Consider the following 18,645-nt stretch of genomic DNA (forward strand, 5'->3'; position numbering starts at 1 on the left):
GTGCTGTAACTTGTCTGGTAATCATCAGTCATTCTAGAGATTTATCCTAAAGGATTTCTTGTTATGGAGAGCAGCTCTAGCAAATCACAGCTCTGTGAGTGCTTAATGTTATGACTGGCATTGCAAACCCAAACCTTCATTACAGGAAAGATGAGGCACACTTAAAGCTTCTGATTATCCTCTTTAAATAGCAAGCTCTGTGTCTATAGAAAGATCCAACCACTCATTAGAGATGGGCTGGTCTGCAGACACTGCAGTACCCAGGCAAATGCTCTGTCTGCTCCGAGTCACACACAGCCCCCAGTGCCACCCTGGCAGGTTGAGATACTCCATGTACATTCAGAGTGGGAAGAGTCAGGCATTGGTTTTAACAATAAAACACATAATTCTGCAAAAGTTAAGCTGTATTCATGCTATGAGGAAGATTTTTTGCTGCTGCCTTTATCTCTAAGGCAGGCACTGGGACTTCTTACCAGTAAACCATTGGATCCATGGACAGTGACGCAGCGGGAGAAGGTGTTGTGGATGGAGGTATCCTTCACATATGTTGGAGGGTTGTAGCCTCCTTTCTCATCCACATCTCCAGCCATATGGAAATGAATTGGGTAGTGCCCCATTGTCTGCTGGCCCATGTATTTCAGTTCTAGACCTTCAATGTGGGTGGCCTTAAAATCAAGACCAATCTGGAGAACAAAAGAACATCAGTGAAGAAACACAAAAGTCTGTCGAGGGCAAGGAGAGGGAACACAGGCAGAGGAAGGGTTGCACTGTATCTGCTGGAAAGATTTACTGTGTGGAGGGGAGTGTGTGGCTGCAGGGTGAGGGAGAGAGGGGCATGGTGGCTGAGGAGACCAGAGTCGCTCTTTGATTTCTCCACTGCTGCCATAGATACATTTAACTTAATTTTAGAAGGAGAGCAATTTATATTTATTGTTTTCCACGAGTTTCAGCCAGCTGGGTTCAAATCAAACTTCCTGGGCGAAGCACCACCAAAATCTAGGGAAAACTGGGACTGGGATGTGGAGACTGTGTCTCAGGTGTGTTGATCACCAGCCTTATTGGCTGAGCAATGTCTGCAGGGGCATGACAAGCACTTCAAAGCCGAAGGACAGGCAGCAGCAGGGGCATGGGTCTGCTGTTCTGTGGGGAGAGGTTGTTTGCTCAATGGCTGATGAGGAATTTTTCCCTCCCTGCGTCTTGGCTTCCTCGGTATGTGAAGGTGTGGCTGGAAGGAGGAAGGGGCAAGCAAAGGGCTTTGGCCTTACCTTGATGTGTCCCCCAAAGGTGTCGAAATCAAAGAAGGAGCACAGCTTGCTGCTGTACTCGTAGCACTGCTGCTCCATCTCGCCCATCACAACGATGTTGCGGCTCAGCAGCCCCACTTCCGCCCGCATGTCGACGCCGTCGACCACCTCGCCCATGTGCAGGTACGTGGCTTTCCCTAAAGGAACAAGATCCACTTTCAGGATTACCCTGCCAGTGCTGCTGGTCTCCCGTGGGCTTCCCGTGGTGGGGTTGGTGTGGTAATGAAAGGAGAAACCAAGTCAGCACAAACTGTTGGCTGACACCTCAGAGGACGGAAGGCCGGAGCACAGGTGACGCCCAAGGTCTTGGTGAGATATTTGCAACAAAGGAAGTGGGATTTTCGGTCTTAGGTTGCTTCATTTAACCAGGGAGTTAAACCAACAGTCTGTTAGACAAAACACATTTCCTACCTTGGAAAGGAACTGCGTACTTTGGATTACAAATGGCTGTGTATGAACATCCGATGCAAAAAAAACCTGATGATGCAGCTACTGAGAAGCCTAATCACCAAGGTTAGCACAGCATTTCCTGTAGTAAGACACTGTGAGCTGCCCAGACCCTACAGCACTACCCCCAGGTGAACAGCAGTCAGATCCTGCTAACACCGTGGCTGTTGATGCGAGCAAGGAGCAGAGTGGGCAGAAAGCCTCGCAGGAATTGTGGCTTGGGACAGTCACAGCCCCTCACCAAGTGGGCTGTAAAACCTCCCACTCCCTGTCCTCTCAAACCTCTTCCTTTTAGATCTACCCTCACATCTCCAATTTGCTCCCAAGGCTTCCTCCTGCCGTGGTGCAGTCGGAGTCACTGGGATCTTCCATCTACCCCATGCCACACCTCCCTTTGCCAAGCCAAGTTAACTCATAACATCTTCCACACACACCCTCCTCCATGGAGGGGTTAAAAGCACAGAAAACTTTCCCTGGCCTGACCAGAAAAGGGGGAAATCCAGGCAGTGGGGATCTCTAGAAAGCAAACCATCTCTTTGTTGTAATTTCATTCAAACGTATTCCTATTACCTCTTTCCTTCCGCAGGTTTTTGCAGAGAAAAGTCAGTAGGGAAAAGGTTCATCTTACTGACTCCATTCTGTATTATTCCAGTAAAAATAAGTAATAAACTCTTTAAGTAAACACTGAACTTTAAGGAATGCTACACTTGCATGTATTTAATTTCCATGGAATCATTCAAATCCTTAAGTAGAAACAAATGGCAAGCCTGAAGCCTGGCTATTGCTGCAAAGCACTTTATGCTTAAGCAGAGGTGCCAAGTCAAGGGGAGGATTTTGAACACTGAAACAATATTATTTTTCACCAAAACATGATGCTTTGAGTGTACAAAAAAGGTAAGCAAACACCATTCACTCCCCCTTCTGAAGCTAGAAGCAGTGCAGTTTGGGGGTAACACTGGGATTTGGGAAGGGTGAGTGCTCCGCCTTGCTCTGAGACTGATGTGTTGTGGGACAGGGTTCACGCCACAGCATGTGCCTTCTGCCTTGGCACCTCTGCCTTCAAAATAATCTGATCTTGTGAAAAACACTCTCTGTTAACTAAGGGAGTGGTGATTGCCAAAGAGCTGCATGCTCATCTCAGAAATGAGGGGCTGCAAGGGACCCTAGATTTGCCCCTCACCCACTTTTGCTATTGTCTCCCTACAAAGTCCTGGGCTTATCCATGCCCATGTTGTTGGCCTGCAGCCAGTGAGCCTCATCAGGTGTGTGGCCAAAACCAGACCCAATCCATCCAAAAACCAGCAGCTTTGCTTCCCTTATTCACATGCATGAAAAAAGCCACTGCAGTGGCACGGCTCCACATCAGGATACTCCGTGCTGGAGCCTTGAGTGAGTCTGTAAAGGAGCACAGCTTCTCCTTATGGAACTGTTTTTAAGCTGTTATTTTTCAGTTTTCCCCAGAGCTGACCTCTCCTTGATTTACTGAAATGCAGGAAGAATTTCAGATAATCACAAGAACATCCTATTTGAAGCCACATCTCCAGGATTTGTGGTGGTGAAATTAGATAGGCAGTTTTGTTATTCCTGTGCTGAGCTCTAGAATAATAAATGTCATGCTTGCATGTATTTAATTTAATTTAACACCAGTCCAGACATGCAAAACAGGCGAAACACTGACAGGAATGTTAAATATGGACTAACCAGTTTCTAAATATAACTTCTTGGGTGCATGTTTTTCACTCTATGCTTTTGCTGATTTGACATGTTTGGAGATAAAAGGAGAGACGGAAAGCAATCCCCTTCCAAAGTAAAAGCGGATTTTGAATAATAGCTCCTTTAATAGAGTTTTGAAAAACAAACCACTTCTCAAGGCAGACAGAAATTCAAGCTCCCTGCAAGCAACGAGGCTGAAAGAAGCTTGTGGGAGACAGAGCCTGGCACGGGAGCCCTCGTGTGCTGTAAATGACTGTTGGACACCAGCACTCCAACACCAGCACTTCCCATGGGACCAGGAGCACTGAGAGGGGCATTTACAGACACGTGGCACTGCCAGGGAGATGCCTGGGGCATGTTTAGTGGTGGGCATGAAGAAAACCCACAAGAGTCTGCTCTGTGGCAAGTTCAGGGAGTTCACACAAGGATGGGAGGGTCTCACTCTGAAAGTTTCAAGTTTGGCTGCTGCTCACTGCTGGCACATGGAACCTTCCCAGAGAGCAGCCAGGATATCTGAGACCCTGAGCTCTGACCATGGGCGAACCCCAGCCAGGGGTTTGCAAATGGGCACTGAAGTGGTTTGATACTAAAAAGGCTGTGCTTTGAAAGTGGGAGGAATTTGTTGCTGCTTCAGCATCAAAGCCAGTGGCTGTGATTTCCCAACCACTAACAAGCCCTGGGGCCACTGATTCACCTTCTCCTCCTTTGGGCTTGGGTTTGCTGCATCCCTTATGGATAGAGACTGCCCTGCCAGTAAGCCAGGCTTGTGCCATGTTATAATCTAAACCAAGCACAGCCTCGCAGTGACGCGGACCACGTCTCCCCACAGCAGACAGATGGACTAGGAAAAGCTCCTGGGCTTTGCTGCTGTGTGTGTCACACCAGTGCCTCCAGTCAGCACAGAGTAAATTCACAGGGAAAACTTCCTTAATATGTGGGCTCGCCTGGTGGAAGCCTTGATTCAGCAAAATATGAGCATATTTCCTTGCTTATTACTCAAGACAGTGAGTATTGAAGTCACTTGTTGTTGGTAAGGACAAGGTAATTATTAAAAGGAAGTATGCATTAAAATAAACACAGATGATCCACTAGTCAAGGGCATGCTTATGTCAACAAAGCAATTCAAAGCAGAGTTTCTCCAAATGGTACAAAGCTCCAGGAAAATCTGCCACTTGTGAACCCAGCCATAAAACCTGGGTCTTGGGCCTTATCAAACCTGGGAAGGGTGGGATTTTAAAACTATTTAAGCTGCTGCAGATGTGCTCAGCTCTGGTGACTTAGACAGATCTCTTGGAAAACCCTCCCAGGTACACTCATGCATTCCTAAATCCCTTGGCTCTAAATGGCCCAAACTCCTAAATCTCCCTTTGAGAAGTGAAACAGGCACTGGAAGGTCTGGGTTTGGTGAAGATAAAGTGAAGCTGAGATTCTCCTGAAATATTTTTTTTCTCTAAAGGGTCTTTCTTCTCCTTTGGGCTCTCTAGGGATAAGACCCAGTGTCTCATGGTCTTCTGATCTTTCCTAATCAAGTTTTTAAGTGAAATGCTAAACACAATTTGTCTGTTCAGCCCACATGACCCAGTGACAGGGAATCCTTCAGGGCATCTTCTTTAAAGTCAGTGCAACTCATCGCAGATGCCAGCCCAGATCTGACAGATTTATCATTTTTGCCAAGCACTTGTCATCACTGGTGGTAATGCCCCTATCACTTACATTTAATAACAAACAAATGTTCACACTGGCATCTTTCAAGTCCTCATTATTCTGAATTATCTTGATGGGCTTTGCTGTTGCATCCCTAAGCCACAGGCCTGTAACACAGCGTGGGCTGGGTGAGCTGGCCAGCTCCTTGAGTCACACAGCACAACCTGATGTCTTAATCAACAAATAATCCACTTTTACATGGAAAATTAAGTTTCTGGCAAATAGACATACAGCAATCAGGCACAAACTCTACCCTTACGAACTTCTGTGTAAACCTGAGTATGATTCTGTCAGCTCAGCTCCCAGGCAATGCCCAAAGGTAGAAGGAGCTCTGAAAGATTGCTAGAAAGGGCCATTTCACAAGTTCTCCTGCCCTGCCCTCAAGCACCAGGGTTACCTTAAAAAAAGAACTTCTGGCAAGTTCCAGCCAAAATGATGCCAGCTTCTAAACAGAACACCCTAAACCTCTAAAAATATCTTCATTTTGATAGTGGAGTAAATTCTCCCATCCTTACAGCACCACATGAATGCTAACACAGGCTGTGAATTTGTGAGTCAACTACGTATTTATACTTTTAATTCAAAGTTCTCTGCATGAACAAGGTCACAGTAAACTCCTTATCTCTTCTAATATTCGCAACCCAATAAGCAGGATTTAAGAGATGTGTGCTTGTAATCATAGATTCACCAGTATGTGGGATAATTGGAGCAATTATGGCAGGCACGAATAGCTTTTCATCCTTTATCAAGAGCATATAGGAGCACAAAGAGCATTTCATCATTTCTGTTCCATGGTGAAACTTATCAGCATCAGTAGAAACTTCATACAGAGCAACCAAGATGCAGATAAGACTTGTTTCCCAGGGGAACTAGACAAAACACTTGATCTTTCCTACTATCCAGTTCTATCATAACAACACAACCCTTCCTTCCTTCCTTCCTCCCTCCCTCCTCCCTCCCTTTGCCCTGCACTGTCGTCCCTCCCTAAACCTTGTGAAGTTGGAAGATCAAACGGTTTTAATCTGTTCCCACAGTGAAAATAATCTAGGCACAAAAATGACAAGCAAGAAAAAGAGCTAAACAAAGAAAGCAAGTGGGGGGAAAAGTTCCATTTAAGTGAGTGACCATTTGACTGGAGCAGGACCTGCAGATCTGGGTCCTCATGCAAACCACACTTACCCATGGGAGCCACAGTTTTTACATTAGTGCAGTAAAGGAGTGCAAAAGATCAGAGCCTGTGTCCTCCCTCACTTTCTACACTGAGATTTGCAGATGTCCATTCCATAGTTAAATAACTAAATCCTCCTAAAACCTGATGGCAATTGAGTATTAACTTCATTAAGTTCTTTTGAAAAGCTCTAATCAACCCATTTCTAGCAAGTAAAGAAAGTATGAGTTTCAGCAGGAAGTATCAAATATAAATAGGACATGAGCTAACTAATGAGTTTGACTTATTTGGCACAATATGCTAAACCATGTCTATTAAAATACTATTAAACTATGAGAGCATAAATTATATTAAACCTTGGTATGCCAAGTTGCTGCCACGCCAAACTGGCTGTCCACAAAGCAGAGGTTTTCTGCCTTTTTTATAACAAAGAGACTCTTAAGTAGTTCAGATCTGACATTTAGGTTTCTTTTTAAAAATAAATAGAAAGGAAAAAAAATAAAGATTAAAAGGGAAATAAAGCATCATGGGTAGGAATGGTTTTATCATTTGTCTTTCAAAGGGCAAACTTTTGGAGTTCCCAGCTGCTAAACTAAACCTCTTAGGAAAATTAAGCCTTTTCACTTATTACAAATGACATCCCTCTGAGACCCTGTATATAAATGTGTGTGTGGAAGGCTTTTCTCAGAAGGAGCAAAGCAATCTCACCTATCTCCATAGCAAAAGGCAGGCAGACATTTATGATGAATGTTCTTCTGCACCCAATTACAAGCCTGGCCCAGGCACACAAGGCCAGGCTGTGCCAGGGCTGCTCACCTGTGCTAAGACCCGGGGCCATTAATGATCCTTATTCTGGCTAATTACACGTCATGGCACAGGGCAGTGGATGAAGTTACGCCATGGCCAGGCACAGAGCAGCTCAGGGACCTCCTGGCTCCTAAAGACTGGGGACATCTCAGCCTTGCCCAGGTTTCATTTCATCTAGACTGAACTTAGATTCAGGCAGATTATTTTATTTTCTAGTGCAAATGTGGTTTTGTTACAAGAAAGTTGGATGTGATTTTTATTACTGGACTAAAGTTTGCCTTGATTTATATAATCAGTGAAATCCCATTGACGTCAATAGAGTTGCCTGGATATAAGAAAGGAGACACTTTGGCCCTGGTGTTCATGTCATTTGTGGTAATAAAAGGAATGTCCTAATTCTCCTAAACAGCAATCGGAGACCAGGAGCACAATTACTTTAACAAGTGTTTCCACTGCTTCTTTACTTGAAATTCACATGAATTTTTTTATTGCTTTTAACCCATTATTTGTTTCCTTAAACTAACCTAGCTGTCATTGTTGCAGAAAGTGAATGCAACTACATGAATTCCACAGATCCATTCGATTATGGGAAGCCCAAATTCCTACTCCATCTTTATTTTTATTGGAAGTCTTCCAAGACCATCTTCAGGATGTGACTTGTATCATACCAGTCTGAGTCCAACAGCTCAAAAGTTGCTCAAGAAAAATATTCAGCTTGGAAATGTGTCTTCTTTGAAAGCACTAGACATTTGAAGTCATAAGACTATGACACGTTCAAACTGTGAAAAACATTTTTTTTGGCCTGATGCACACCTCCAACAATGAATGGCTGCAGCTCTGTGGGGAGGCAGCTGCCAAAGGAAGTATATTGGTACCTTCCAGAAAAAGTTGCATCAGAGATAATGTTGAAGTGGCTCATTTCAGAGAACCGAGAGAACTCCCTGGTGCATTGGAGGTTCCAAGTGCCCTCATGGTTTCTCAGAAAGAACTTACTGTAAATACAGACAAAACCTCTGCCTAGAGCAACAGCCAGGGTGGAAGCAAAGATAATGTCACATGCATGATTTACCACCAGGCAGATGCTGCCACTGAAATACAGCTTCAGCTTCTACAGACTTCTACACTGTAAAACAATGTTTGCTTTTGTAAATTACAGAAACAAAAAAATCCTCATCTATTCAGATAAGGGGCAGTTCATGTGCTATTTCCATGCTCTGCTTATCAGTGTGCCAAAACAAGGTTCTAGAAGGGAAAGACGACCTCACAGACTCAAGGGAAGATTAAATCTCCCACTCTGGATTTCAGTTTTATGCTCATGCTGGTAATAGTCTGTGCTTCATCACCGTTATGCTACTTAATTGGACTCGGTGTCCAGGGGCCACTCTACAATCATTGGACTACAAAATCTATTAATCAAAAGCAATTTGTTTTGCATTTGAGCTGGTCGCCCACAAGAGAAAAATGCTGGGGCTCTGCAAAGGCTCTCATTCCTCCTTCTCAAACTCACTGTGGCAACACCCTGCCACTCCATCTCCCCAGTGCGGAGGCTCAGGACAGCTCACTGGCCACTAGAAATGTTTGGTTAACATCACCTCTAAGCAATGCCCTCTGGAGACACAGTAAACGGGAAACAGTAGCTTCAGTAGTAAAAAACAGTATTTCTAAAATGTAAGATTACAGTTCTTGTTAACTAAAACTGAGGAAAGCAGCCAGCTGGACATTACTTCACAGCTTTACAGTCTCTCACAGTCTGCTCCTGCCCCAGCTCGCTCTTCACATCAGCTGTGCTCATCTGCTTTCTAGGTAGTGGTTTTGAAAATTTCAAATGCATAACCTGCATCTGTTCCTCTCAAGTAAATACACCCACTCAATAGCATGCTTGGGGACAAAAATGGAGTCAGGTATGAAAAGGGAAGGCAGGAAGGAACCAAAATCAAGCTAGATGGTTTTCAAACACAAAAGTTCTGTATCCCCAAAGCATCTAACAACCAGCCATCAAATTCAGGAGTCTTTCAACATTTTTCAATTATTTTTGGAATCACCTCAGTGCAAATTGACAGAATTTGTGAACTGCAACGCTGGAGTGATAAGATGTAGCACCTCACCTGCTACCTTGACCTGGGTGGGTCTGCAGGTTCTGCATGGCAGCACTTGGAACTCCTCTGCCTGGTACATGGAGTAGTCAGTGCTCGCCACCACCAGCCTGTCTCCAGGCTTCCATGAGCTCACATCATCCACCAGATTCAGGATCGTGCTGTTCACATTGGTGTCAATGGTTACTGTGAGCTTTGGTTTCACTGAAAAGCCAAAATGCAAGGGTGGAGAATTCAGTCAATCTTATCAGAAAAAGCTTGCTCCTTCTCTTTTCTTCCCCCCACCCCCGCCTTGGAGAGCCACCAAAAATTACGATTTTCTCATGCTAAAAAGAAAAAAAAGTTAACTCTTCCCAACATGTTTTTTACTGGCTTCGGCTTGGCAAGCAAGAAAACAGGAAAGTGTTTTCCTTTAGCTGCAGGCAGGTGGATTTTCCACTAGCCCCAGGATAAATTTAAACGTAGCTCTTAGTGGCTCATTCTCACCACACCCACTTAGCAGCAGCCCTTGTGGACGCTGGATGCTGTTGTTTACAGCAGCCTAGTGGTCTTTAATTTAATGACTGTTTTTTCCAGCAAAACAACAGTCTTCCACCCTTCTTTTCCTGCCAGCACCAAAAATCTTAATGACCTGTCTAATGAGCAGGTTAGGGGCAGAGGTGTTGGAATTAACAACTGCAAAATGAAGTATTAGTTTCAAACCCTGTTGCCGTCACACGTTCTGATTGACTAATCCTATGTCATTCCAAAATGTTTTTGCAGAAGACAAGGAATTTACAGGAAAGAACTTGCCAAATATTTCCCACAGCCTTACTGGGTGTTTGAAAAACCACCCTGCTTCTTCTGCTAGTGCTCAGGAATTTTTCCTGAGATCAATCTTCAGCCGTTCTATCTGAGTTTGCATCCATAGCCCAGCCAAAGCTTTAGCTTGGAGAAATTACTGAAGTTGTTCTGACACCAAGAAAGAGCCAGTCATGGGAGGATTTCTGCTGCTCTCTGTTCTGGCTTTCAAAGATGGGGCACATACCAGATTTGCCACACAGGAACCTCACTCTGTAGTTGCGGCAGCCCTCGCCTGTCTGGTCCTTGCCGTGGCACAGAAATTGGTAATCGTGGCCACTCTTGTAGAAAACCTCCGTGGTTAAATTCACTCCATCCAGCGTCATTGCCTGGAATGAGGGTGGAAATACAACACAGGTGTTGCTGTGAGGTGAAGGGCTTTCACCAAAACGTCTGTGCCATCAGAAGAGGCCTTTGCTTTGTTTTGGGTGATGGCACAACCTCTGCATGATGAACCCCCGTGACTGTGCTCTCCAGCCGGCATTCCCAGCTGGTGCTCACACGCAGCTACTGCTTAGGTGCAAGCCTTTCTCCTGTGTCTCTACTGTGGGCTGTTTTGGGAGGAGTTTGTGAGCTTCACAGACATCTGCCTCGGTGCCCTAGATTTTCTCTTGCCACTGGTTTGAGGGCAGATGGAAACACTGAACACGGATGCTTGCACCCAGATGAACTCATGGCTTCTGCACTGTACTCATTCCATTGCTTGTGGCTAGGCTCTGTCTGAACCTTGCAGAAGGAAGGGGGTGGGGGTTTTATTTCTCCATTACATGGATAAGTCTCTCAAAAAAACCCCCGAGGCTGCTGCAACACTGCTGTCTGTTCCAAAAGAAACAAGAAATGGCCTTTTCTCACAGGCAAGTACCAGCCTGTAGAGCTGCCTTGAGAAAAAAAGGCTGTATCATGCCAAGAAGCAGTGAGATATGTAACCTCTCTGGTGTCCCTGCTGGGGCAACATCTCAGGGTCATGTCAAATTTCACATTCTGTCTCTATAGCTTGCATTTCTCTCGACCCTTTCACAAAAATGTGGTGCATGGCATTGGGCAATCCAAATACCGTGGGCATTTTGGCAAGGCACCAGGAGAAAAACCATCTTTCAATGAGGGGTCTGATCCTGATTCACTCGTGCAGACTTCCCTTATTAATGCATCCATCCCGCTGCCGTGTGTGGGATTAGCACTGTCAGCTGGAGGAATGTGCCCCTGGCTGTGCTGTGCTTCTGTTATTATCATCAGATCTTCAATTTTCTCCCATGTACCAGAGCTGGGGCAGGCCAGCTGCTATAAATCAGTGTAGCTTTATGAAAGCAGTGAGCAGCACCAGATTACACTACCTGAGGATTTGCCCTAAGATCTGCAGGATAAACTGAAAAATGTCTTGCTTTTAATATACATGGGAAAAAAGACCCAAAAGTAACTTATTTTGCAGAAGAGGAAAAAAAGCCTTGTTTCTAGGACAGAAGAATATCTTTCTTCTTTCTCTTTTAACACGCATTCTAGAAGGGGATGTATCATAACAAACATCTGACCCCTGTTTTGAACACAGTTGTCACTTCTAATACACGTATATGGAAGCAGAAATGAATGTGGATTTGGTAAGACCTGGAAGAAAATTATAGGGCAGTTTTTTCCTTTCTGTTCAAGAGAGATTCTTTATAACATCTAGCCCTGGAAACTTTCACTCATACTGTCGGCATTCCCGTTTACTTCAATAGCCACATTCTTGTGAATAAGAACAACTCCACTGGCTCAGAGCATGCAGGAACCTTAGGCTCAGCCTCACACAAATGTGAAGGATTTTATAGTCTTTTTCTAGGCAATGCTTCTGCTGTAGTATTTTTCCCGGGTAGACATATATACGGTGAACGTATACAAAAAAAAAAAATACCCTTGTTTCTTGCTGGGGACTTTTTGTCCTGAAAAGGTTTTTGCAGTGAAAAGGTATCTGACTGCTCCTCAGCATGCTGGCCTGATGGCATAAATATAATGCTTAGCTCCAAATAGAATTCAAGAATTCAGAATTCTTTCACAGAAATAAAACAGTTGACTCCAAGAAATGGCTGAAAGCTCACCAGTATTTTTGACAACCTGCTACAGCTGGTAGTTGTACTATCTCATTACATTTTGTGATTAATTTTTTAGGTAGGGTCCATTCCAGGACCATTTAAAACCTTTGAAATTTTCATGTGCTTGCTCCTTTTAATCTTCCAGCAGGGAACCACATATTTCATGATAGCATCTGTGCTGTCCAATGACCCCATCTGTACACCTTTTCATGCCAGGAGCCAGAATTTACTGAAAGGAGCTCAATTCTATCAAATTTGTCTCAGAACAACACGAAGCTGTACACGGGATCTTGTTGGTTATGTATTAGAGTGGTAGAATAATTGGTGTATTTTATTTAGAAACAAAAATTACTGACAAGCACAATTATTTGGGGGGTTCAGTGTCAGTCCAAAGAAGACTTGCCCCTCTAAGGTGAGTGGTAAACCTGCCTACCTGGATGTCAATGGGCTGCCTGCAGATTTTATCAGGATGAGCAGCTTTGAAGTCAGACAGCTTCTCCATGTCCTTAGATCTCGCTTTGTCAGGCTTCTCAAACCACTCTGTCCATTCTACATCTGGAGACAAGTGCAAACAAGAATAGTCATTTGAAAGTCAAGCTTAATGAGTGCAGCAAAAATGCATGAAGCATAATATGATCTCAGATATCATTCACAAGTTCCTTCACTGATGATCTGATTCCTGCCTCTTCCTGCCAGTCTGTCAGCCACTTTTAATGATGCTGTGAAGTGCAACCAGCCAAGGGAGAGCAGAGTTATTAAAAGCTACATAATTGGCATGTGCACTGTAAGCATTATTAATAGACAGGGATTTTGGATCTGTGGCCGCCTTAGCTGCCTTCTCTGATCCTCAGATGAAGTTGCACCAGTTACTGTGCGTTGTCTGAAACATGGACATGATGACTGTGCAGGGAAAAGAAGTAAGAGGTTGTGTGTGAGCTCTGAGACCGCAGGAGATGGAATTTCATACCCAGTGGTATGAAAAAGGAAAAAGGATCCCAGTTATTCAGAGGGTCCTGGAGACAACTGGGGAAAGAATCTGTGAACGTTCATTAATTGGGTTAGTGACAACATAATTAGCAGCTAGCAAGTCCACTCTTCCCAAATGGAAAGGATTGCAGTAAAAGGGATGATTCACCCTATTTGCCAGCTGTCTACCACCAAGTGCCATAGCCCACAGACCTCTTACCTTGAACCCACTCGCTCGTTGAAGAGACGTTAAAATGTTCTCCATTCTCAGCTTTGAATAGTTTGAATACTTTGGCCACAGCTGACCCTTTGTGACCTGTTAAAAAAAGCCCAAACTTTGGTAAAGTCATTGAAATCAACTGGCAAGATCATTGAATGCAATTGATAAGAGTAAGAACTGAAAATGTAATGGTCTGTGAGCTTATTTGCATATTTTGACTGTATTATTCAAAATTAGCCCAGCACAACTTCCACAAAAATTTACTGATCTTGCAATGAGGCTTCAGACACTTTTGTAACTGCATGGATGATCAGGAAGAAAAATCTTCAAAGATCAGAGAGGATAAAGCCCACAATTTTTTGTCATATATTGCTATTTTTATTTAATGTCTTAGCAAGCCATGTTGTTCATGTCATTGGAAGATGGAGACTCTAAAGTGTTCAGCTTGCAAGAAAATGGTTTCACAGGAGGATTTGAGGCTACTAATTCAGGATACACTGATTAAATTTTCAGCTGGTGTGAACTGGGTCTGTTCCACAGATTTGTGTCTCAAGAGAGGCAGTGTCTGAGCTCAGTGAAGTTACAGGGATTTACACTGGTGCAGGATCTCACCTTTTACCTAAAGGTTTGGATAACCTAAGCTATCCCCCACTCAGCTACTTCAGAGGCATTAGTGGGAAGAAGCAATACATAGAGAGAGCAATTCAATCAAATGTGTCAAACCATAAATTGCTCATAGCTTCGATGCAATGCAGTGGGAAGTAAAAACTCCAATGGCCAAATTAATCTCAGCTATAAGTCCAGTACCTTTCAGAGATCAAGTCAAGACAGCATTTTGTGCATTAAATACCTTGATATTCTATGTGGTCCTCAACAGAAGAGGAGGGATTTCCTTTAATGGTAATAAAACTCCATGGGTGCCTGGAAAATGAAAATGAGAGATGATCACGTTATGTCAAGTACGAGAGGCATATTTCTTATAGCCCAATGTTCTTAAATTTCTCAGAGGCACCACATTCAAAACAGTCTGATTAATGTCACAGGCAGCTTAGTTAAAATTAAAATTATCTTAACACTCTTTATTTCTTCAGTAAATATATCAGAAGAGAAGGAAGTTTGAAGACAAATCCCCACTTAAAACATGCCTGTAACAAGTGTATTTCTTTTTAAAATGAGTGTTTAAAGAAACTTGTGTATGACAAACCCAAGAGACACTGGCAACTCCTTGGGGAGCCTGAAAATAAATCTTGTGTGTATACACTGAAGAATATGAAAAGAAACCACTTCTGCTTAAATAAATTTCGCTCCTGCTGAAACCTTGTATATGACAATAGTTTTTGGAATGACCCATGAGAATTTCTAATAGACTGGCTAGGAAATGACAATAAAAAATGCTTAGATAGTCTCTTCATATCTAGTTTCCTTCTTTTGAACATTGAACAAGGGTAAAGGTTTATGGCTCTGAATTATCTATTCAAAACTGGTCCCATGTCAGAAGCCAGTTCATTACCATCTGATGGCTATTGATCAAGTAGGTTTAATAGCTATCAGCCACGCTGGAGAACGACCACATGGATGAGAAATCAGTGGAGACAGGGACTAAAGTACCTCCCAGCCTTGGAGGTGATCAGGTGATTAGTAGGGATCAGGGGGGATTTTTATCTTCAAAGTAGAAGTAGTTCAGCCATATCTGCCCTTAATGACCAAGAGAATAAAAAATATGCTTTCAGGGTGGTAGGGAGGCTGTCCTGAATTACCAAACACTCACAGAGTTTAGATCATGTCTCTATATAGTTATAAATACCTGGTCATTTCAATTGCATCAAGAGTATTGCAGGTCACCTTACATTGGTGTAAGCAAAGTTCCAAACCACTCTGGGACTCCAGAAGGAAACACATACAGACATTGACAGCCACTAAAACACACCCAAATCACAGCTGCTGTGGGCTGGGGTTTGCTGGGATTTGCTGCTCTGGGGGCAGCAGGGCAGGCTCTGGGTGAGCACTGGTGCAGCCCACGCCGTGCCATGGCCCCACAGGACACGGCTGCTCCAGGGGACACTGTCCCAGCAGTGTGTCCTCAGCCCCAGCACTGGCCAGGCACAGGGGAAGCTGCCAGCACCACTGCCTCAGGAGCCTGCCAGCGAGCCAGATGCTCCTGCTGGAAAATTTGCCTGCGTGCCAATTGCCAAAGGCACTGAAGGGCTGTGATCTCCATCCAGGGAGAGAGGGGGGATGGGAGCAGGAAGGACACTTTGTCACTCAGCAGTCTAGATAGATTTATTATTATTATTGTTATTATTATTATTGTTGTTATTATTATTATAATTATTATTTTGGTAAACCAATTCGAAACAAATGACAAAGAATTATGATACCTCAAAAATAATTAAAAACTGATTTAAAGAATAAGGAGTTATTCACTTCTGCAACTCAATGTTTGGCCCCATTTCATGTGTTAAAATACTTGTTTCTCCCAGCTATTTTACCACTAAAAATAGTTTTAAAGTAGTTGAACCCTGACACATAAGGGCACATGCAATCTGTTTGGGCTATATGAAATTATGTGACCAGTAAGTCCAGAGCCAAACCGGAGGTATTTGTGTGGAATTCCAAAGAGAACAACTAAGTCATCAAGTGCAAAAAGGCTTTCTCTTCATTTATTAGTAAAAGGGAAAAAAAGAAACGGCTCACACTGAAAGAGTAAACACACTTTTCAAAAGGAAAACAATAGAGGAGGAATGCAAGATTTTCCTTTCATTCCTAATGTTCTGGACTCAGCAAATAGGCAATTAAAAGAAATTCCAGGAGCACAGAAACATTGCTGAATAAATCAGCACTGCTCATTGGTGCTGTTACAGCAAGGGGGAGTTGCACAACTTTACAATCTGGCTGAATATGGAGCACCTGGAGATGGACAGGAGTTCCCTGCCCATATAACCCCTGCCAGCACCCCAGCCAGAAACCAACACAATCTACGACTGAATAGCCTGACTCAAGTGGCACCTCACAAAATGTGAAATAAAAATTTCCTAAGCCTGGAGCTTACACTCTTATCCTCTCAGGGATGGCCATGGCCAGCCCCAGCCATCATCAGGAGCTGAGAAGGTTTGACAGCCAGGATTCAGCAGGACCAGCCAGAAAACCCCAGTGCTGGGCTGTGAGTGGTGACAGGCGTGTTAGAAAGAAAAATCCATCTGCTCTCCTCAGCCAGAGCCTGCCTTGGCCACAGAGGGTAAAATGTGTGTAATTTTCTCATTCTGAACATTTTTTTCTAAGATACTCCAAAGAAATTTCAAAAAGCACCTGTCAAGTGCATACATCCTTTCTCATAGTTATAGCTGTGTCTGAAACATAAACCACTAGGTCTAAGTCTTGTTACACCGAAGTGGAAGTTCAATTTGCTTAAGAGGAAAAGCTTGGATACACCTAAAGCTGCCTGTGCTCCACTGTGCCATCAAACTGCCTTTCTAAGTCTGGTCCCAGCTGCCATCCAGACAAGGTGGTTTTTGAGAGCAGATGAACTTAAACTCTGAAAACACTCCTAAAAGTACGTTATTTTAAATAATGCACCAGATATTTTTCCACACACCAGTATGCTGGTGGAAGACAGTGTTGGCCAATTACTACCTCATTATTTATCCGTGTCTCTGTAATTCATGGAATTCAATTTTGTGGTATTTCAGATAACAGCATGGCAAGGATTAGCTTTCTGGCTGCAAACAATAGCAACTCTGAAAGTCACACTTCCATGGATGAATTTCTGTGGTATTTCCATTATAAACATTGATGGCAAAGTGATGAGAAGCTTGCATTAAAACACCACAGGAGCCTAAAAAAATCAAGTGCCATTTACTTTTATAAACATATGCGAAACCCATCAATTCCTTCTTGTTGCACAACTGGGGAAAAAAAGTATAATGTTCAAAAATCATGTTCTGTTTCCCTAATGCCATCATTTGAAAAAAAAAGAAAACCTCAGCAGGCCACTGGGCTGTAATATGAGGTCTAGATTTGAGAGCAAGAATTGCACTGATGGAGATACCCTGGTTTTGGAGACCATTCCTTGCCCCCTTGTTGATTCTTTGCAATGTGTTGTCTGGTGCACAGGAGTCCCTGTAACATTTGACACAGCCTCTTCATCAGCTACCCCAGATCTTGCTCCATCTGTGTGTGCCCAGCTGACACATGTCTCTTTCCACAGACTGCTGTATTGAATCACTTCTCCCTGTAAGGCAGATTGTGTGTGTGTTCTGCAGACACCCTCTTAGTGCCTCATAAAAAAAAAGCCTACAAAATAAGAAAAAAAAGCCTACATAAATTCAGATAAACACAAAAAATATAATGGTTACAGTTGGGTAAATAGCAAGTGTTCTCAACAGTGTGTGTGCCAACACAGACACTGTTTTGGCCACAGAAGTATTTACAGTCCACACCATAAATCCATGTTTGCTAAATTTCTGTGCTGCGCAAGTCCCCAGACCTGTACTGGACAGGCTGAGGAATGTGCTGGATGTGTGTCTGTATGGATGCAGCCAGGGCTACACAGCAATTATTGTACCCTCCTTAATGCTCAGCCCATCTAATCCTCTTTGTGTGTATAAATATGCTTCTTAAATCTTGGGGGGATGGCTTGAAAATAAGTTGGAATAAGCAACCTGTGGGAACAATATCTTGGAAAAATATCTTTTTTTTAATGTGAATCATATGCTATTCCTCAATCTGCTAATAAAAATACCCAATATAGACTCTGAGTGCATCTGAAACTATCTAATTAACTGCTAAAACTCCACATTGAGAAGTTTCCCTCTTTTTTAAATTTTTTTTTTCCCATGTGAAAGAACTTTGTGACTTTGAAAGAGTGGAACTATTTGGACATCTCAGGAACATAATAAAGCCTCTGTGCTGGGAGAACTGGCAGGACTGGCACATACCTAAACCCAAGGTGGAGGAAATGCTTGCTGCCCAGTCTGGTCATTGCTTTCCTGGCCAAGTCATCCAAGTTTCTGGATCCTTCATCGTTCACTGCAACTGACAGGATCATGCCATTTGCAACTGTGCCCAAATACTGAGCCAGGCGGATACTTTCCTCTTTTGCTCTGTAGGTATCAAACCTGAAATGATAAAAACACCCATAAACATTTACTGCAGTGATCACCACAACTTTATGAACTGAAAAGCAAGCACTATAAAGAAAGTACTCTTTTGTGCTGTTCACAGTAATATCACCCTGTTGCAACAGCACTTCTCTAGCAAGGTGTGTTAGGGTGTTGTGTTAAGCCAAATTGATTCAACTCTAGCTGACAGACTGCAAGGTAGT

The 18,645-nt window shown here is 43.4% G+C and overlaps 1 protein-coding gene across 8 annotated transcripts in view; it reads right to left on the bottom strand.

Moving 5' to 3' along the window:
- The window catches only part of LOC121670061 (cell migration inducing hyaluronidase 1), a 105,005-nt gene that overhangs the window by 26,594 nt on the left and 59,766 nt on the right, over positions 1 to 18,645 (bottom strand). For all 8 annotated transcript variants that reach the window (XM_042039809.1, XM_042039815.1, XM_042039808.1 and 5 more), the window contains 8 exons: positions 18,260 to 18,439; positions 14,176 to 14,246; positions 13,326 to 13,421; positions 12,573 to 12,694; positions 10,264 to 10,405; positions 9,249 to 9,440; positions 1,266 to 1,441; positions 474 to 683 (listed from right to left, as the gene is read on the bottom strand). In XM_042039809.1, the coding sequence (XP_041895743.1) occupies positions 474 to 683; positions 1,266 to 1,441; positions 9,249 to 9,440; positions 10,264 to 10,405; positions 12,573 to 12,694; positions 13,326 to 13,421; positions 14,176 to 14,246; positions 18,260 to 18,439 (1,189 nt within the window). The remainder of the gene's footprint in view (positions 1 to 473; positions 684 to 1,265; positions 1,442 to 9,248; positions 9,441 to 10,263; positions 10,406 to 12,572; positions 12,695 to 13,325; positions 13,422 to 14,175; positions 14,247 to 18,259; positions 18,440 to 18,645) is intronic.

Source organism: Corvus kubaryi, unplaced genomic scaffold, assembly GCF_017639235.1.
Source record: "Corvus kubaryi isolate FWS band 111438036 unplaced genomic scaffold, C.kubaryi_AGA036_p1.0 37394, whole genome shotgun sequence".
NCBI classification, from domain to species: Eukaryota; Metazoa; Chordata; class Aves; order Passeriformes; family Corvidae; genus Corvus; species Corvus kubaryi.